Consider the following 19340-nt stretch of genomic DNA (forward strand, 5'->3'; position numbering starts at 1 on the left):
CTTGTTAGTGAGTTCCATGTAGGACTCTCGGTGTAGGATGAGAGTTTCGTTCCGTCATTCGTCTTTGACTTGGCACAATTGCGAGGTCTCATGACTGCTGCAGTATGCAGTGAACAACGCCACGTCGTACACCCTCGCTCTCTTCTCTTAGCTCTGCAACTGTGGCGCCCTTTGAGCGGGCCGCTTCAATGAAATCGTCCAGTGAGCCACCAACTCCAAAGTATAGTCTTTTGGCAGCTACATATGCAGCTGCTGTGGCACCAGAACTCCGCTCTCGTTCAAGGATAGTAAAGACAGTTTGTGTGAATGCCTGCAGTGCGAACGGAGAGTAAATGGTCTCTGCGCCCACCATGAGCGTGATTGGCGCTGGCAGGCCGGAGGAGAAAGCTGGTAGATCGTACAGGCAGCTGATGAACTCGGGGGACCAAGCTCCGGAGATGAAGGACAAGTGAATGCCACTGGACGAGAGGAATTGCTCGAAGGCTTGAATAATTTCAGGTGACAGTTCAAGCTCGCCTTCGATGTTGAAGGCGTCTTGGAGCACCGGGTTGTGAGTGTTGTGGAGGGCCCAGGCGAGGACAAAGTTGGGCAAAGTGACGAGGCGGAGGACAGATGGGTTGTAGTCGGCCAATACGAATGAGCAGGGATTTTGTTGCCATTGGTTGCTTGATTGCCTTTGCATGATCCAGGTGAACATTGCAAGGGAGGGGAGGGCAGTTCCACAACCCAGCTGTTGATTTTGAGTCAGTTAGATATTATTATATGACAGCATATTAGGGAAGGAGAGTTTCGAGTTTTTTCTTTGGATGTTCACGTACCTCGACCACACGAAGCGACGAAGCTTGTTGAGCGGCTGTCAGCTCGTCTTGAGCAGCAAGCACCTTGACGAGATCGATACTGCTCTCCCAGCTCTTGAAGCCGCCCTCATAAATGCCCGTCTTGACATCGTGCTTACCCAGACCACCGTCATCGACCCGGTCTTCACCGTTGACAACCTCGTCGTCTTCAGCCATGAGCTGGACTCTGACATCCCAGAGCTCGCGGCGGGGCAGCCGCAGGCGAGTCTCACTGGCGCCATCGTCTGCAACGTCAATGTCGAGCAGGTCGTAGGCGAGTTTGGAGGGCAGCTGTGAGAGGAAGTCGGAGAGGCTGTAGAGAGTGGCTGGGAGCTGGGGCTTGCCGGCGACGGGGAAAGCGCTGTATGATGCTGGAGGTTGAGCTTGGGTTGTGATGGCTGGGGTTTGTGTTTGTGTTTGAGACTCATCGACATCGTGGTCTATGTCGTCTCCCGAGAAGCCAAATGAGAAGGACATGGTTTTTTGATTGTGAGTAGATTTTTTCTTTTCTTTTCTTTTTATATTTACTCTTTAGCTTGATAGAGTGAATATGATGAGCTTATTGTAAGTGAGAATTGGTGGAAAAATAAGTGATATTCAAGTAGGCTGAGTGAGTGTGTAGAGAGAATGTTGAAATAATTGACTGATAAGAGGAAATATTTCACAGATTCAATTGTCGTGCCCTCTGGTTGGTAGTTGGTGGGGCAGCCAATTGACGTCCATCCATTGATTTGTTAGGGGAAGAAAAAACTTACAGGTACCCGCGTCTATGTTCGGTTATGGGGACGGGAACTTTAGGCTAGAGATGACTGGGAGTGGCTGCGATATCTAATGTAGACTTCAATCTTTAAAAAATATTAGATGACTGATGCAGCAAAGCATGGCAGCTTAACGACTTCTTTGCTGTATTTAATAACCATATTGTAACATTTCCCACAGTACCTAGTTACTCACCACATACTTCTTCCCGAAAACGTTGATGTCACACCCGTCCCTCTAGAACATCATCTCATCTCACCCATCGCCCGAAACATGCGCCAGTCCCTCGCAAAGCTGGCATCGGCCTCGGCCATGCAAAACGGCCTGCGGCCCAAGCCAATGGCCCTCCTGCCTCCCATCCCGCTGTACCGACGGCTTCTTCGCGCCCACAGGAAATTCCTCCCCACGGAGATGCGGCTTCTCGGAGACGAGTATATTAAGGCTGAGTTTCGAGCTCATCGGAACGTGGACAATCCTGCGCACTTGGTACGTGTGAATGTGACGAAGGAAGAAGAGGCCGGGGATGTGATTTATCTGTTTTGAGTGTATGCATTGCTGACTTGTTCCCTTGCGTTCCCGGCTTGTAGATTGGCTTCCTTTCGGAATGGCAGATGTATGCTCAGCAGATTGAGGGCGAATCCTGGGTGGGTGAGAAGATTGACCAAGGGAAATTGGCGAAGATGAGCGGTAAGTGTTACACATGATCCCCTAATTTGCAGATTCTCTTTGCGATGAACTAGACATCTAACTGGGGCTTTCAGACGAGCAAATCCAACAGTTGTATGAGTTGATGCAGGCCATTCAAAAGCATCAAAACGGAGAAGACGCTGAATGATGGACTTTTTAGCAAGGGCTTTGTGGACATTAAAAATTGTAGAATTAGATTGTAAATTTAACAAATGTATATAAATCTAGCATCTATCAAAATACTGTATAGAGGGTATATCCTTCATCGCTTATCTACCTCCCCAAGGCCTCAGCAATCCATGCCGCCTGGATCGCGCTCACTTTCTTTGCATAATTCTTATTCGTGTACACATGCTCAAGGAACATGATGGCTTCCTTCTTTTGCCCATGCATGACACTGGAGGGATGGATGGCAACCACATGCTTGCCATGGACAGTCACAAAGCTTCCGTCCGGCGCCAGCATAGCCGTCCTCATTGCGAAGCCTTGAAGGAAGCACTTGATAACCGACTCTGCCTTCTCGGGTGACAGAGGGGTGAATGGCTGAGGATCCGGCGCCGGCATTTCCGAGAGAAGCTTTTCTTTCAAACACATCCCTCGAAGCTGCCGGCGAATGTTCAACGCCTGCTTCATGTTTCGGATGTTGATTTTGCGCTTCTTGCACCACTCCATCCTATCCGAGTTCTCTGCAGTGTACATCTGCATGGTCGTCAGATACGTGATGATGTCGCCTTCTCGTCTCTGGATATCCTTGCGGTATGATTCTACTTCTTCTGCAGCCTCCTCTGACTGCACATGCATGAAGATATCGTCTCCTGACGTGAGACATGAGATGGCATCAATCACCTCGAGGACACAGTCAAACTCAGGACCTGAGGCAGCGAGGAGAACAGCCCCGAGGGGAGCTGAAAGGGGAAATCTAGCCATCATTTCGCCCGCCGGTGTGATGGTGCCGTCGTCCGCCAGAGCCCCGAGGAAATGTAAATGAAGCAACGCCATTTCTATAGCTGCGGGCTCCGGTGCGTCTATCAGTGGGAAAGACAGTACGTCATGGATGCCGCGGGCTTTCATCGTAAGAACGGCTCCGAGAACATCGTTTCTCAAGATCTCTGGCAAGTCTGAGTCTTCTAAACTGTCAAACGCATCTTCCGTGTAGAGCCTGAAGCATTTGCCGGGTCCCTCACGACCTGCACGACCGGCGCGCTGCACGGCGGATGATTTAGATATCGGCTTGGCTAAAAGAGATTCCATACCAAGCCGTGGTCTATACTGCTTCACCTTGGCTTTGCCGCAATCTACGACATATCTCACGCCGGGAACCGTGACGGATGTCTCAGCAATATTGGTAGCGAGCACGACTTTGCGTGTGAGGGGAGACTTGGCTGGTAGAAAAGCCACCCTCTGTGCTTCAATGGAGAGTTGTCCGTATAGCGGCACGGCGATGATCTTGGGCACGTTGGATGCAAGGCTCGTAGCATATTCCTCAATCAGACGCTGGGCGGATTCAATATCCTCCTGGCCGTTGAGGAAGGCCAAGATATCCCCAGGCAGCGGCTCCTCCACATGAATCTTGAAAATCTTCTTCAAAAGTGCGTCTTGTAGGTCGGCCACTGGCCGGGGTTCGTATAGGATCGTGACGGGAAATTGCCGACCTTTGATTCGAAGCAATTCAACATTGCTCGCCTTTTCTTTTCCTGGGATAGCAGCATTGCCGAAAAAGTCCTGGATGACACCCACTTCGGCCGTAGCACTCATGATAATCACCTTGAGTGGAACGCCTCCTCTTTGTGTTTTATCCCCAAACAATATCTGTTTCAAGAATCCGGCAAGGAGATCGACGTCCAGACTTCTCTCGTGGATTTCGTCAATGACGACGGCGCTATATTGTCTCAGATATGGATCCCGGAGAAGCTCCTGCAGCAAAGTACCTTCAGTCAAGAACTTGATCCTGGCACCTCGTGGCACTTGGTGGTCGAATCGAACCGAGTATCCGACAAGCCCATCTGGCCTTCCCTTGCCAAGCGGCGTGCCCGCTTCGGTTGAAACACGATGCGCCAGAGTTGTAGCAGCAACACGTCTCGGCTGTGTAATAGCAATCATGCCTCCCACGTATCCATCCTCTTCCCGGCCTGGTAGCTTAACCTTGTGTCGTTTGCACCAGGACTCCTGATAGAGAAACTGAGGCACCTGAGTACTCTTACCAGAGCCAGTTTCTCCAACTATCACAATAACGTCGGTGCCTAGACGCTTGACGACCGTTCGGATCTCATCTTGGTGCTGCCATATTGGCAATTCCCGGCGAGCTTTAAGCAAAGGATGATCCTTAACTCCTCTTGGATTTCGAGATTTGTTATTGGTTCCACTGCCTTCGAACGATGGCTTTTTCGTCGATTGTTGTGGCTCGGATGTAACATTCGAAGGTTGCTCTTGCGAAGGGGTTTGCGGCGTTGATTTGACACCGTTTGCTTCGACTTGTTTGGGCCGGGAAGATGTTAGATATCCTGCCACCGAGATGGTTTTGCCTCCAATGGTGACGGATCCGGAATCTTGCCGAGTTTTTCGTCGCTTGGGCGCATGTTCTGCGGCATTCGGTGCAGCCATTGTCGGGAAATGGAACGCTTGGCAGAATGTTATAGAGAATTTGCGCAGAAGATTTGACTCGACATTGTTTTTTTTCTTCTGCTCTGAGATATCCGTCAAAATTTCACATGTTGGACGAGGTACGCTGAGCTAACTTGTCGTTGACCTAGCTTATCGATAGCGGCGAGTCTAAGAAATTTCTGCCCCGTTATAAGCAGCAAAACTTTAAAGTAAATTCCCTTTTTCCTAAGCCCACTACAGCTCTTTCTTTCTTAAAAATCATTAAATTTCGGTCAATTTATTTAAAAAATAATAAAGAAAAAATCTCTTTTATATAATAATATGTAGTTTAATATGCCTCTAACCGGATCTACGGCTCGCATTGGGGGGTTAAATATAGATTTAGGGGCATCAGCGCCTGCAGCGGTGTGAGCCTAGTATTGAAACAGGGTCCTAGGCTAGCCGGTCCTACGGGGTAAGACTTGGAGTGGCTCAGATAGGGAGTTGACACCCAAGCCTCACTTGCGTCTTTGTTCTTCTCTCGTGACATCTCCTTTCTCTCGCATCCCTAACGCACCGCCATTTTTGTCTTTGTTCTTTTGATTGCGAAAAGTACACTACTCTCTTTGAATAATCCATTCCTAATTAATCACGATGAAGAAGTTCGGTTTCGGCAAGAAGGAGAAGCACTCGCCTGCTCCCTCAGACAATCCGTATGCCAACCAGGGCAACAATGATCCCTATGCCGAGCAAACGAAATATGCCAACATGGGCTCCTACTCTCCAGCCCCAGCCTACTCTCCAACCCCAAGTAACGGTTCTCGACCACCCGCTGGAAATGGCTATAGTTCATACCAGAGTCCACCCCCTCAGCAGACTCCCTCCCCAGCCCCAGGGTATGGCAGCGACCGATACGGCTCAGGCGGTGGATATGGCTCCAACCGCTACGACAGCACTCCGAACAACAATACCTCAGCGGGGGCTAGAGGCCCTGGAGGATACGGTGGCTTTGGCGGTGGTGCCGACAGCAGCAGAGATGCGCCCTTTGCCGGAGCACAGGGGGGGGCCCAACAGCAGCAGCCGCCGGCTCTCTCTAGCCAACAGTCGGCCACCTCCGCAAGTTCTTACGGAGGCTATGGCGAGCAGCGGGAATTGACAGAGGAGGAGCAAGAGGAGGCCGATTACCAGGCGATTCTTGCTGAGAAGAGACAAGTTCAGCAGGACAGTGTGGCATCAGTATCACGCTCAGTACAGATGGCCAGGCAAGCCAACGAAGTCGGACGTGCCACTCTGGCTCGTCTTGGCGCACAGGGCGAGCGACTGCATAATACCGAGAAGAACCTCGACCTTGCGGCCAACCAGAATAAGATTGCTCAGGACAGGGCAGCAGAGTTGAAGACACTCAACGGCAGCATGTTCGCAGTTCACGTCGGAAACCCCTTTACATCCAAACAGCGACAGCAGAAAGCCGATGAAGAAGTGCTGAATCGCCACCGGTCTGAGCGAGAGCAACGAGAAGCGACACGGCGAGACGGTTATGCAGCAACCCAGCGCATGGAGCAAAACATGCGTTCACTTGGAGGTTCGGCTATGGGCCGGGCACAGGGCCGCAAGAAGGATTACGGCAAGTTTAACTTGGACGACGAAGAAGGCGCCGACGAACTCGAAGACCAGATCGACGACGGCCTTACCGAATTGGAAGGCCAGGTCAAGATGATGAACATGGTTGGCCGAGCCATTGGCGCCGAGGTGGATGCTCAGAACACGCAAATCGATCGGATTATGAACAAGGTAATTCAGCCCTGGAACCCCTGTCACATGCCCCCTTTGACTCATATAATACCGGTATCGGATGGCTAACGTCTTGTGTCACAGAGCGATGCTGTTGATGATGCTACGAGAATGAACAGAGAACGGTTGGCCCGTATTAGGTAAAAGGATTAATAGAGGCTCAAGGTCTAGATAGACTGCTGCGATGTTTCAATGGTTGTTTCATAATATGATGTAGTCGATATGTTATATAAATTATATGATTTATGTATTACGTTGGATGTTTTTGGCTTCACGCTGTTAAGAGAATGAAAATGCTGGCAAAGGAGAGTCCCAGTGACGATACTGTTGCATCTTTGCCAATTCCAACAAGTTTGAGACTGGGCGAGTTTACTGCTATTAGCACCGTGCCATCTTAGTCATGAGAATTCACCTAGCTGGATTCGGCATCTGTCGGTTCTTACACTCCTTTCGAGGTACATTGCATTCCTATTGCAGCCCGGTTACATCAGGATGTCACCGCATGGCATCCCTTTCCCCTTACCAACAAGGCAGACATCAGACTTGAGTCACACTTGAGCTGGTCAGTGGCTTGGCTCTGATTGAATGGCGAATGGCCTCGTCTTTATTTTTCACCTGATGGCCTGATTTAAATTCTTGTATATACACCGTCTATTCTTTTTTCTTTCTCATCTTCTTACAGCATTCAGTCCTTCATCGTATCATTTTATTCATACGTGTGATCTTTGGTCCTCAGGAGGCTCTTCGCATCGCTTGCACAGTATCGCAATCGCTCCCCATAATGATTCTCATTGCTCGACATTGCTTTGTACACATATATCGGACCATGAGAGTATGAATTGAATTGTATTAGTTGAGCAGGGATATTTTCAGATCGAATTGTTTTTCAAACCGCCTCAATGGCCTCTGTCTTCACATACGACCCTGACCCTCCTCGGGTCTCTTCGCCCTGGATTCTGGCCGATGATGCAGACAGCCCTCAGGGATCCGGAGCGGCGGTGACTCAGACCGGCTTGCTGTCTGAGTATGGTGTCACGAGGCTTGAGGCTGAGCCGCAGACCGGCCCGATCGAATACAAGCTGCATTTGCTCTTGCGGTCGCGGCGCAGCTATGTATACATGAGTACCGTGCATCCGAAGAGAGACAGGCTTCACGCCCAGCCTGGGGATGGGTCGGCGATGTACTCTGCGTCTCCTGCATCGTCGAATCAACCGCGCCAGGAGCGTCTCCAACGTCTTACAACGCAGCTGCTATGGCGCTTGCAACAGTCGTCGCCGTATCATGCGACCAGCTCTAGAGAAGTGAGGATACCAAAGTTATCAGACGGCAAAGATGATGCAAATTTGGATCTCTATGGCACCCAGATCCCCGGACTTGAAGAGTCGCAGGGTGCCCTGTACGAGATAGGTGTTTCTGATGACGGAACACTCATTGGGCTCACTAAAGATGAGCTGGATGAGAGTATCGCTACTCTCAGGATCATGGCCGCGAGTCTTGGATGCGGCATCGCCGTACTGCGAATGGTAATAGTGGGTGACTGTGAATGGATTGAAATAGCAGAGGTCGATGGCGATGCTACCAAGAACCCAGTTCAGGTTACCAAACAGGATAAACTCTGGGTGGCTGAAGCATTGATTACGCCCAATACTGAGCTGCAGCATTCAAAATCTTTCACTGAGAGCGGGAGCTACAAAGCATCTCATGGTGGAACTCCTCTGCAATCTTCTACGTCAAACACAGTTCCAGGCCATGCCAAGTCTACAACTCCGCAGCTGCGAGTTACCTTGACGGGCCCTATAGCGTCAGGGAAATCGAGTCTCTTGGGGACATTATCCACGGGTACTCTGGATAATGGCCGAGGCAAAAGTCGCTTGAGTCTGTTGAAACATCGCCATGAGATGGCATCCGGAATGACAAGCTCCATTGCACAAGAGCTCATCGGATACGAGGGAAGGCACATTTTCAGCTTTTCGCATCGTAACATTGAATCATGGGTTGACATTCATGATTATTCTAGCAATGGCCGGCTTGTGTTTATGTCTGACTCGGGTGGCCACCCGAGATATCGACATACCGTCTTCCGCGGGCTTATGAACTGGGCGCCGCACTGGATGGTTCTCTGCATTGCTGCAGATGACGCCGAGGTGACCCCTCGAGCTCATGACACAGCATCCTCCGCAATAGATTCGGGAGATACGGACTTGGTAAAGGCCCATTTGGATCTTTCGCTCAAGCTCGATGTCCCCTTAGCTATTGTCATTACGAAACTAGATCTCGCGTCTAAAGTAGCCTTGCAGAAGACTATGACAAAAATTCTCGCCGCCATAAGAGATGCAAATCGCATACCGAAGCTCCTGCAGCCTGATCAACAGCCACAAGATCAGTTGGCAGAAATTCCACAGGCGGACTGGGACAAAGTGAATAGCCTGGTTAAGAACATGTCCGAGAATGGTGGCCTACTCAAGCATGTCCCTATTGTTTTCACGAGTGTCTTGAAGGGCGTCGGCGTCGGTCTTGTTCATGCTCTACTAGCAAGTCTGCCTCTACCGGCGCATGATTCTACAGAAACAACTCTACAGCCAGGGCAACCGACAGACATTTTCCACATTGATGACACATTTAGCTTGTCCAGATCGCTGGACGATTCGCCATCTACGGAAGGGGTCATTGTATCCGGCCTTGTTGGACTCGGTAGCTTCTCTGTCGGGCAAACCATCGTTGTAGGACCATTTTGGTCGGGTCAACATCGTACCTCCAGCTCTGAAGGCCATTCATCTGCCGACGATCGTGGATCGCCAATGCTGAATGCAGCTTTAGCAGAACATGTCAAAAGCGCCCGGACCGAGGGCACACCGCCATCCATTGCGGCAGATGAATGGCAGAGAGGGCGCATCGTGAGCATCCGTAACCTTCGACTGCCCGTAGGAACATTGGAAGCTGGCCAAGTTGGATCAATAGGCCTCGTGTTTGAGCCAAGCCAAGCCGAACTTACTCCCTTGACGGATATTCCTCAGATTCAGAGGGGGATGGTAATGGCGACGCTGCCCATCGATACACTGGGCAATGAGATCCCCATCCAGGCTTCACGTGGGTTTACGGCGACATTTGATGAAGGTGCAGCCCAGTTCCCTCCACCGGGCACAACAGTTAATGTGCTGTTTGCTTGTGTAAGAACTGCTGCCCGAATCCTCGACATCTCTGTTCAGCCTCGTGCCGGAACAAATGAGGCCGGAGATGATGCGAGAGGCGCCGTGACCAAAGTGTCAGTGGAATTCGTTCATAGTCGTAAGTGGGCTGAGCTAGGGACATCAGTCATCATCATGGGAAATAGTAGTCAAGATGGATCGGGTTTGCAGGGCTTTGTTGGAAAGATCACGGAGCTTGTGTGTTGAAATGGAAATGCATGTCGAAAGTTGCATATATCTTTGGGTTATTTCATTATGTTTAATAGATTATGGTTGACACCAGTAATAATCGCTTTGTCTGCATCGCACTTTGATTCGCCACCCAACCCTTCCTGAGGAGCTTTCAAGCTCGCACTAAGCCGTAGAATAAAGTCCATGTCAATATGAATCCAGGCAAGCCATTGAAGATGCCGCTGGTCCAGAGTTCCAGAGCGCCCCTGTAGTAACGACCAGAGTCGAGGGGAGCGCGACCTTCTCCCAGAGAGCTTGGGGCAATCTGGAGGATGTAGAACAAGAGGCTGGTAGTTATTGAGAAGGCGATGTAAAATAAGAAGCCATAGTAAGACTCGAGACCAAGGATTCCAGCGCCGACGCCAAAGAGGGACGCCGTCAAGCTGTGGAGATTGGTGAGAGTCTGCTCCGCGGAGATGAGGTTAGACAAGTCAGAACGGTGGCACGACTCATGGTATGAGGCAGGGAATTGGACGTACCTTTGTGTTATGCGCGACTGAGTCCTGGACAATGGGGTTGATCTGAAGCTCCTGTTCCGACGACATTGTTGTGGTGATGAGCTTGAGCGCCTGAATGAGTGTGAAATTATGTGGTGACGATTGGTGACAGCTTGTATGTAGAGACAGCTTGCTGAGTTGAGGCTAGTGCGGGACTTCACAGTGCGTAAAAATGACGGGCCGATGGGATCCGACGTCCGACTGATGGTGGGGTTCAAGACACCGGAAAGCTAGCGGCTTACTTTTATACTTGGCCGAGTGACGAGAGCTTCTGCACCTGCACATTCCAGTCTCATTTTTTCCTCATTGACCGCCATGGAGCACAATTTCGAGCCATTGAAGAACGACCTGCTGCTGCGAGCGGCGTGGGGTGGGTTTCTGCCATTCATCTGCCCTTTGTGGTAGAGTCGCTATGCTGCGAATTGAAGTCTAAGTTGTGTGCTTATACGTTGTGTGCGCCGTATAGGCCAGAAGGTGGAACGACCTCCCATGTGGGTGATGCGCCAAGGTATGTTTTACGTTTCGAGAGCAGTGCAGAAGAGGGAGTAGAACGACAACTGACGAGATTTTGCAGCCGGCCGCTACCTACCGGAATACCATGAAGCAAAGGGCACGCGCGACTTCTTCGAGTGCTGCCGAGATGCCGAGGTCGCCTCCACATTAACGCTGCAGCCCGTCGAGCGCTTCGAGGGCCTGCTGGACGCCGCCATCATCTTCTCCGATATCCTCGTCATTCCCCAGGCCATGGGCATGCAGGTGGAGATGGTGGACAAGAAGGGTCCCCATTTCCCCAACCCGCTGCAGAGCCCATCGGACGGGCAGTACGAGCAGGTGCTCGGCCGAGAGGTGGACGTTGCCTCCGAGCTCGACTACGTCTACAAGGCAATCACCCTGACGAGGAAGAAGCTGGCCGGCCGGGTTCCCTTGATTGGCTTCTGTGGTGCTCCTTGGACGCTCTTCTGCTACATGGTCGAGGGGGGCGGGACCAAGCTCTTCGCCCAGGTCAAGACATGGATCTACAAGTACCCGGAGGAGTCGAAGAAGCTCCTGGCCAAGATTGCTGATGTCTGTGTAGACCACCTGGCTCTTCAGGTGAAGGCTGGTGCTCAGGTATGGCTTTATTCCACCTTTTGTTTTCAGCCTTTTATTTATTTTTATTTCCGTCCATCTCGGCGAAGTAGCTAATAACAGTGGTTTGTAGGCGGTGATGGTGTTTGACTCATGGGCTGGAGAGTTGTCTCCTGCTTCCTTCAAGGAATTTTCTGAGCCTTACCTTGCCCACATTGCGCAAAAGCTACCGCTGAAGCTGCAAGAGCTGGGCCTGGAGAAGGTCCCCATGACGGTGTTCCCCAAGGGCGCTTGGTACGCTCTCGATTCAGTGTGCAACCTGGGCTACAATGTCGTCGGCATGGATTGGCTGCAAGACGCCGCCGAGGCTGTGAAGATTCGAGGCGACAGGAACGTTGTCTTCCAGGGTAACGCCGACCCCGGATGCTTGTATGGCTCAAAGGCCGCCATTACCGAGGCTGTTGAGACCATGGTTAAGGGCTTTTGGACCGGTAATAACAAGGGCTGGATCGCCAACTTGGGCCACGGTAAGATATATACACCCGGAGGACCGTTATTTCGTTTCATCATTACTAAATCATATTGTCCACAGGTATCACCCCTGGTGTCAACCCCGATAACCTCAAGTTCTTCTTTGAAGAAATCCATCGCCTGACCAAGCCCTGATGCTGTGGCAACGGGGAGGAGAAAATAAAACGAAAGTGAAAGAAAAAAAAAGTGCAAAAGGCGGCCGGCTCTCAATTCAGCGGCAGAGTCAGAATAGTATATTGAAATGACAAGCTGTATTGTAAGCCCGATCTAAAAACCAAGAATCGCTCCGTCTGTTGAAATACCCTTTTGGTTTTGGATGCCGTTTCCTAATTGAAGCCCACAAACAATCTTTTTTTTGGTTACCACCGAGAAGACTCCGTACCTAAACACGAACCATGACGAAATGCGCCCTACGAATTCCAAACACCATGAACAAAGTAGTTTCTAAAAAACCGGGGAATTTGAAGAAGAGAGAGATGAGGAGAAGGAGGAGAGGAGAGGAGTGAGAGGGGGAAAGAGAAGGGGAAGAGGTAGAAACAGGGGAATTCGTCGACGCTTTATTGCTTCTTGCCAAACAGCCATCGTCTCTTTGTCTCCGTCTTCTCAGTCCTTTCGGCCGACTTGTCAGAGGACTTGTCCGATTCTCTCTCGGGGGTTTCGTCGATGGCTTGCTCCACGCTACGGTTGCGCGCCAGTTCTTCGAGTTCGTCCTCGCCTTTGAATACGTTGCCAGCGCCGCCACGGCCAACGTACTGGGCTCCTGCACTAAGTCGCCGAGGGACGCTACAAACAAATTCTTTGTTAGAAACTGCATGCATGATTCGGAGTGTACTAGAGAGACATGTTCCCCTCCACCCAACAAAGCAGAGCAGAGAGGGGGAACAGTCGAAAAGAGCCAAAACTTACGCCTTAACGTCCTGGCGAAGACGAGTCTCGCGAGGGTCGTTGTTCTGAGCCATGTTGCCAGTGCCCCCTCGGCCAGTCGTAACAACCGCCGTTTTCAGCACGGGGGTCTCGAGATCCGAAGGGTTGATCTTTGGCGACTGTGCGGCATCGGCCATGTTGCCCGCGCCGCCGCGGCCATGGGAAGCGAACTGAGCAGCCATATGGCGTTGTGTATGTATGAGACGGGAATGTAGGTATATATAAGGTTGGCGATCTTATGCCTTTTTTTTTCTGAGAGGCGCAATATGATTCACCCAGCCTCGGGAAGATGATGGGGGGGAGGATGTGAGAGTTTGGTAGCCTTACGGGCCGGCGGGTCATCTGCCACAGGGGACTTTTCTCAGCGCTAGAGGGGCTTCTTTGCATTAAGCGTGGGCTAGGACGGAAGCGGCAAGGGGTGCAGCCGGAGCGATTCTGTCTTGATTTGACGACATTTGCTAGCTACATACATGCTGTACTCGTGCGAGTAATTTGGACCAACTCATGTGAACAGGACACACTGTGCGTATTTAACAGGTACCGGGTACAGTGTTTTAGTACTCGTTCCTCTGTTGGTGGTACTAAGGTTATGTTGTATTATGAAAATCTCCCGAAATATCAGTCCACAAATAAATAAACAAATACTGTGTAACAAGCCACCAAATATTCCCTTTATTTACAACACCAACAAGTATCATCATCACCATCATCGTCGTCGACATCATCGCAATCTACTATGTTATATATAGCATAAATTGCCGAGGGTGGTGTGTGTATTTTTTCTCATTTTCCTTTCTTTGACTAAAATCAAGGCCATCGACTCTCCTCCCGCTCCACTATGTCATAACCCCTCACACCCAATCCTGCCCGTCCAACCACCACGCCCACCCTCAGCTGCTGCATCACGATAAGCGCTAATGAGGGCGACTGCGACAAAACAAATGACGCTTCACCACCGGAATCATGCACGAAGCGGTACCTGCACATGCCTGCACATGCAGCTGCTGTTTGGCACCCTGTGGAGCCGATCCTGAGCCGCATCCAGTATAAAGAGGTACGAGCAGCTTTTTCACCGGCCATGTAACCTCCCCCTCCCCCCACATTTCCTGCCTTGTTATCTGCCTTGTTTTGTTCTTTGAGGGTGACTCGAGTTGAGTCTTTCATCTGCTGTTCTTTTTTTTTTCGCTGTCTTCTTTCATCGCATGGTTCAAACTTGACGAACAAAAGCTCACCATGGCTAGCCGCTACTCCTCCGACGAGGAGAGGGAGCGATACAACATCCATGTCACCCGTCGCCAGTCGCCGCCGGGAGTCCGTTACGTGACGAACCCGTCGGTGCGGGGATCTCAATATGACGGGCCCAGCTTTCTCAGGCCGGATATTCGCACCACAGAACGCACCACGGCCATCACCAGGGCTGTCTCGCGCACTCGATCGCCGCCTCGCGAGAGCCCTCGTGATAGCCGTACGGCTTTGGGCCCTGCTGCCCCGGCCCCTCCTGCGCCTGCGCCTGCTCCCATCATCATCAACAACCGTATCTACAACGAGCATTCGTCCGACGAGGACCTGAGCGATGATAGCCCGCGCCGCAGCCGCCGAAATGTCTATCGCCGCCGCTCCCGCTCCCGTTCCAGCTCTCGGTCCAGCTCCCGCTCGCAGTCTCGAACGGGCCACATGACGCGAGAAATGTGGGAGGCAGAGCAGGCCCGCCGTCAGCTGGACGAGATGCGACTCAGCACTGAGCGCGACAAAGAGCACCGCCGTCTCGAGGCGCAATACCGCGAGGAAGCAGAGCTCCGCCTTACACAGCGACAGCTTGATGATATGAAGAGGCGCACTCACGATGAAGACATCGAGAGACGCATCACTAAGGAACTCGAATACAAGCGCCTCAAGGAAGAAGGAGCTGCTGGAGAAGCTGCTGAGGAAAGACGGCGACTTGAAAAGGAGTACCGCGATGAAGCGGAGCTTCGTCTTACGCAGCGACAGCTCGATGAGATGAAGAGACACAACGCTGAGGCAGATGTGGAGAAGCGCATCAGAGATGAGTACGAGTACAAGCGTCTCAAGGAGATGGGAGCTGCCGAAGAAGCTGCCGAATTGAAGCGGCGACTTGAAAAGCAGTATGCTGAAGATGCAGAGCATCGTCTCACCCAACGGCAGCTTGATGAAATCAGAAAGCGTGAATCCGAAATGATGGTGGAGAAGCGCATCACCAAGGAGATTGAGTATAAGCGCCTCAAGGAAGATGAGGATGCTGCTGAAGCTGCCGAGGAAAAACGACGGCTCGAAAGCCACTTCCGCGAAGATGCAGAACATCGCTTTACGCAACGACAACTCGAAGAGATGAAGAAGCGTGAGTCTGAGATGCAGGTCGAGAAGCGCATAACCAAGGAGATTGAGTATAGGCGCCTCAAGGAGGAGGAAGATGCCGCTGACGCCGCTGAGGAGAGACGACGGCTTGAAAGGGAGTTCCGTGATGACGCTGAGCTTCGCTATGCACAGCGACAACTTGACATCATCAGGAAGCGTGAGGCCGATGCCGAGAATGAGAAGCGTATGCTGAGGGAGCTCGAGTTCAAGCGCCTCAAGGAGGAGGAGCACGCTGCTGAAGAATCGCGCAAGGCTGCCGAAGAGAAGAAGCGCCGCGATAAGGAATATCGTGACGAGATGGAGCTTCGCCAGGCGCATTCACAGATTGAGGGCATCAAGAAGCGCGAGGCCGAAGCTGACATGGAGAAGCGCATCAAGAAGGAGCTCGAGCTCAAGCGCCTCAAGGAGGAGGAAGAAGCTCTCGAGGAGAAGCGCCGACGTGAGAGGGAGGCTCACGAAGCCGTCGAGAAGTACAAGAGGGCTGAGGCAGACCGCATTGCCCGCGAGAAGGAGGAAAAGGAGCGAATGGACAAGGAGTACAAGCGTCGCCTGCACGACGACCTTCTCAAGTCGGGCCTCGACGAGCATGCTATTGAGGCCATCCTCAGCAACAAGAAGGTCACCTCGCCTGCTCCTGCGGCCCCTCAGCTTCCTATGGCACCTCATGCTCCCATGTCTCCCCATGCTCCAATGGGACCCCCGATTCTCGCTCTCCCAGCGCCAGAGCATTCGGTGGAACGCCCGACTTACACCAGAATGGCCCGTCGATACCTCTCGATTGAGACGCTGCGAACATTCCAGATCGAGTATGAATATGATAATGTAAGTTTTGATTCCAACCCTTGGTTTCATGAGCAAGCAGACACTGACACGCTTCGTCTACGCAGGACCCCGATTATATTTTGATCAAGCGATGGGTTCCCGAGTGGGAGCAAGACCAGTTTTGGCAGCACACCAAGATCCTTCGGGAGAAGCGCACCAAGACGCTCATGGTCGAGGAGAAGAAGCATCACCACTCGGACCCCGACTTCGAGTGGGTTCGCAAGAAGCACAGCAGCAAGCACGACCGAAAGAGGAGCAAGTCGCCGGCGCTGCTCATGTATTTGGCGGGTGCTCGCCCGTCTTAATGACTTCACGACATGATACCATGTATTGCGAAATGTGCGGGCCAAGTTTATCTGCTTTTTATGTAGTCCGTATACTCTCTACTGCTATTTATTGATTTATTTATTTATGAATTTATTGATTTGAGGCTACCTTTGAGTGTTGACCATAAAAAACAATTGAGTGAAGATCTTGTCACCTATTAGATTGCCCCAACTTGTAATATCCACCTGCTCTCGTCGCTCGCATTCATTACACTGACTTGAGACTTTGCCTTGTTCCATAATTGCTGGTATACCTCCGTATGAGTTCTTCGTATATTGTCCACGAGAGCGCCGAGCTCAATGCTTTTCGGCTCATCCTGAGGCCCAGGCCGCGCCACAGCGACCGGAAACCTTCTTCCACCACCATCCTGTAGCCGGCATGGAGTAAATTCCGATATCGTTCAGGCTGCAGCTGGATGCGCGTCTTGCAGACGTCTATCGGGTTTGATATGGCCGAGCAGGTTGTCCCTGCCAGAATCGCCGACGCAAAGTTTACCGAGCTGGCCATGGAGGAGGTCATGCTCTTTGTTCCCTCACTCGAGGAAGCGTTGCGGGACGCTAATGATGAGAGTCTCCTCTTCAACACCTCGTAGATGGTCACGTACATGCCTGCGTAAGGGCCATCCCGGATTGCAGTCGCGCCGAAGCCGGCGAAGAAGCCTCTGAGCCCTCCCTGGCGATGAATGTCTTTCACAGCAGCCCACATGGTTGGGTAGGAATAGAGGCTAGATTCGAAACGGACCTTGATGACCGTCAAAGGCATCATGACAAAGCCCGCCCATGTGCGTGCCACTGCTCCTGAGACCATGTTCGCCGTTGGCGTCAACGTAGGCAAGCTGGACGAAGAGCTGCGCGCATGAATCTTCTGGCTGAAGGCATTGGACTTTTGAAGGAACTGGCGAAGGGAATTGAGTGATGTAAAGTACAAAGCTGATCCAAACCCCGTGCGAAGAGAGGAAGGCAGCGTCCCTCTCCAAAGAGCTCGAATCGGCTGTGGTGACTGTGTGAGCTCTCGCCAAATGCCTATGAGCAGCGAGGGACGCCCGGATTGCTGTGTTCGTGTCTTTAGGAGGTCCAGCGGCTGCAGCAAAACAGCAGATGCTACTCCCGATCCAAGACCAAAGACAAAGTGTTGCGCTAATGACTGTGATGAGAAACTTGCAGAGAACATGCCATTGTGAAATGCGCACCTGCCGCAGCTGGTTTTGCTGGTGATGCCGATGATGTACTCATGATCTCTATATCTTCATCCAGACCCAAACCCTGACCCTCATGCTCGCTCTCGGTTGTTGTCGTAGCTGCTGTTGTTCAGAGGGTTTGTAATGCTCACAGCTCCGAGGTTTGCAATGACGCATTCGCACACAGTGTGTAAATGAAAATGGTCGAGTCGAGGCTTTTGGTGGGTTTACCGGTAATCGCCGATAACAGACTCCAGTCGGCCTGCGAGGAGCCTATGGCGCTTAACCAAATCCACCCACTCAGTGACCCCAATCATGGCTAACAGCATGCCAAAGTCAGCGCCTAGTCTGCCCAAGCTGCCGGCACAGTAGAGCACTTGAGTTAGGATACTTTCTCGAGCAACCTTATCCTTGACAGCGGGCAGATAGATGCGAAGTGGCTCAAGCAACATGTTGACCAGATGGATGGGGAATGTAGATAGCGCTGAGGGCAGAGGATGAAGAAGATCAAGACTATCAGGTCCTGTGCCTCCAAGGTTTGTGTCTACGCTCTTAGACATGGAGACAATGCCAAAGCTGTGTTCTCGGAAAACTTCAATGAAACGCTTCAGGAATCGTTCCGTGTGCTGCCCGCTGGGCCGCGACTGTCCAGGCTTTGCTTGACTGAGGCGTTCATCTTCTGCTAGTAGCCGCAGAGGCTCCAGCGCATCAAGAGTGGCAGCTAGTGTAATAAAACGACATATCAAGAAAACAGCTGGAATCATATCCTGTGCTGGTGCCCAAGAGACGAGGTCGGGGATAGCACGTTTAAGCCATCCTACCGTGCGCAGCGTCGCAGCCAGCTTCAGGTTCGGCGCCTTGAGGGTGTTGACGAGATCAGTAGCAAGCCGATGAATAGAAGCTTCAGACTCCCTCAAGACGTCAGAGACAAGCTGCGAGTTTGGATACAGCGCTCCAAGCCGCTGGATGTGGCCATACAAGTCCAGCGTGGATGAGAAACCAAGGGGGGAGATGTTGGCGGTCGACGACAGGAGAGTAGGAACTTGCATGAGATCCGTCAGGCGGTCGGCGTTTTCCAGCAGCTTCAGCACCTGCTTCCGCCGCGCAATCGACTTGTTGTCGCCAGCCTTACTGACGCTGGTGGAAAAGTGCTCGACTTGCGAGTCCAGGTTGGAGATGAGCCGGCTCAGCTGCACCGCGTTGCCCGACAGGGCGGGAATTGACTCTCGCAAAGACGCATGGCTATCAGCTGAGCCAACGACGGCCTTGTACGACTTCTTGGAGAGGCTTTGGATGGAGAGCAGGGCCGAGTTGGACGCCTGTGAGAGAAGCTGGCGTTCTGACGACCGTAGGGCATCGACGGGCTGTCCTGCCAGGTATGAGATGTAATCCAACGTTGTGGCATCAACTTTCTGCTCAATGCCCAGCAGGTCTTGCAATGCTTCTGCCATGGCGGGAGACGGGGGACTGCAAATGCAGTGTTACAGAATATTCATTGGTTGTCGCGGTTGAAAGGCTTGAAAGGGGGCTGATAGGTGAGGTGAGGCAATGG

At 51.8% G+C, this 19340-nt stretch overlaps 10 protein-coding genes across 10 annotated transcripts; 5 read left to right on the forward strand and 5 right to left on the reverse strand.

Annotated features, from left to right (window-relative positions):
* Positions 1–5: 5 nt before the first annotated feature.
* V8C40DRAFT_130896 (protein-histidine N-methyltransferase) lies at positions 6–1594 on the reverse strand. Its single transcript, XM_083211056.1, has 2 exons — positions 819–1594; positions 6–730 (listed from the first exon to the last, which is right to left on the reverse strand). The coding sequence occupies exons 1-2, from the start codon at positions 1311–1313 to the stop codon at positions 89–91; spliced, it is 1137 nt and encodes a 378-aa protein (XP_083067677.1). The 5' UTR covers positions 1314–1594; the 3' UTR covers positions 6–88.
* Positions 1490–2554, forward strand: V8C40DRAFT_258383 (succinate dehydrogenase assembly factor 3). Its single transcript, XM_083218704.1, has 3 exons — positions 1490–2081; positions 2183–2282; positions 2357–2554. The coding sequence occupies exons 1-3, from the start codon at positions 1869–1871 to the stop codon at positions 2428–2430; spliced, it is 387 nt and encodes a 128-aa protein (XP_083067678.1). The 5' UTR covers positions 1490–1868; the 3' UTR covers positions 2431–2554.
* Positions 2455–5007, reverse strand: V8C40DRAFT_258384 (putative ATP-dependent RNA helicase). Its single transcript, XM_083218705.1, has one exon. The coding sequence runs from the start codon at positions 4881–4883 to the stop codon at positions 2556–2558; it is 2328 nt and encodes a 775-aa protein (XP_083067679.1). The 5' UTR covers positions 4884–5007; the 3' UTR covers positions 2455–2555.
* Positions 5008–5516: 509 nt separating this feature from the next.
* On the forward strand, positions 5517–6797 carry V8C40DRAFT_271057 (uncharacterized protein; the record flags this gene model as incomplete). Its single annotated transcript, XM_083220242.1, has 2 exons — positions 5517–6653; positions 6738–6797. 2 exons carry the CDS (start codon positions 5517–5519, stop codon positions 6795–6797), a joined length of 1197 nt encoding a protein of 398 aa, XP_083067680.1.
* A 340-nt stretch (positions 6798–7137) lies between these two features.
* Positions 7138–10762, forward strand: V8C40DRAFT_130903 (uncharacterized protein). The gene has a single exon (XM_083211057.1). It carries the CDS (start codon positions 7553–7555, stop codon positions 10043–10045), a length of 2493 nt encoding a protein of 830 aa, XP_083067681.1. The 5' UTR covers positions 7138–7552; the 3' UTR covers positions 10046–10762.
* On the reverse strand, positions 10059–10750 carry V8C40DRAFT_258387 (Rab5-interacting protein-domain-containing protein). The gene is made up of 2 exons (XM_083218706.1): positions 10549–10750; positions 10059–10472 (listed from the first exon to the last, which is right to left on the reverse strand). Exons 1-2 carry the CDS (start codon positions 10612–10614, stop codon positions 10182–10184), a joined length of 357 nt encoding a protein of 118 aa, XP_083067682.1. The 5' UTR covers positions 10615–10750; the 3' UTR covers positions 10059–10181.
* A 67-nt stretch (positions 10763–10829) lies between the features above and the next one.
* Positions 10830–12424, forward strand: V8C40DRAFT_130935 (uroporphyrinogen decarboxylase HEM12). The gene is made up of 4 exons (XM_083211058.1): positions 10830–11074; positions 11141–11676; positions 11768–12161; positions 12227–12424. Exons 1-4 carry the CDS (start codon positions 11056–11058, stop codon positions 12298–12300), a joined length of 1023 nt encoding a protein of 340 aa, XP_083067683.1. The 5' UTR covers positions 10830–11055; the 3' UTR covers positions 12301–12424.
* V8C40DRAFT_258391 (DUF3602 domain-containing protein) lies at positions 12380–13568 on the reverse strand. Its single transcript, XM_083218707.1, has 2 exons — positions 13072–13568; positions 12380–12948 (listed from the first exon to the last, which is right to left on the reverse strand). Exons 1-2 carry the CDS (start codon positions 13269–13271, stop codon positions 12723–12725), a joined length of 426 nt encoding a protein of 141 aa, XP_083067684.1. The 5' UTR covers positions 13272–13568; the 3' UTR covers positions 12380–12722.
* A 606-nt stretch (positions 13569–14174) lies between these two features.
* On the forward strand, positions 14175–16718 carry V8C40DRAFT_258393 (uncharacterized protein). The gene is made up of 2 exons (XM_083218708.1): positions 14175–16284; positions 16350–16718. The coding sequence occupies exons 1-2, from the start codon at positions 14323–14325 to the stop codon at positions 16587–16589; spliced, it is 2202 nt and encodes a 733-aa protein (XP_083067685.1). The 5' UTR covers positions 14175–14322; the 3' UTR covers positions 16590–16718.
* Positions 16719–16818: 100 nt separating this feature from the next.
* Positions 16819–19239, reverse strand: V8C40DRAFT_278276 (mitochondrial carrier domain-containing protein; the record flags this gene model as incomplete). Its single annotated transcript, XM_083221050.1, has 2 exons — positions 16819–17767; positions 18020–19239. The coding sequence occupies 2 exons, from the start codon at positions 19237–19239 to the stop codon at positions 16819–16821; spliced, it is 2169 nt and encodes a 722-aa protein (XP_083067686.1).
* Between the last annotated feature and the right edge of the window lie 101 nt (positions 19240–19340).

Source organism: Trichoderma camerunense (genome assembly GCF_050948025.1).
Source record: "Trichoderma camerunense strain CBS 138272 chromosome Unknown V8C40scaffold_27, whole genome shotgun sequence".
Taxonomy (NCBI): Eukaryota; Fungi; Ascomycota; class Sordariomycetes; order Hypocreales; family Hypocreaceae; genus Trichoderma; species Trichoderma camerunense.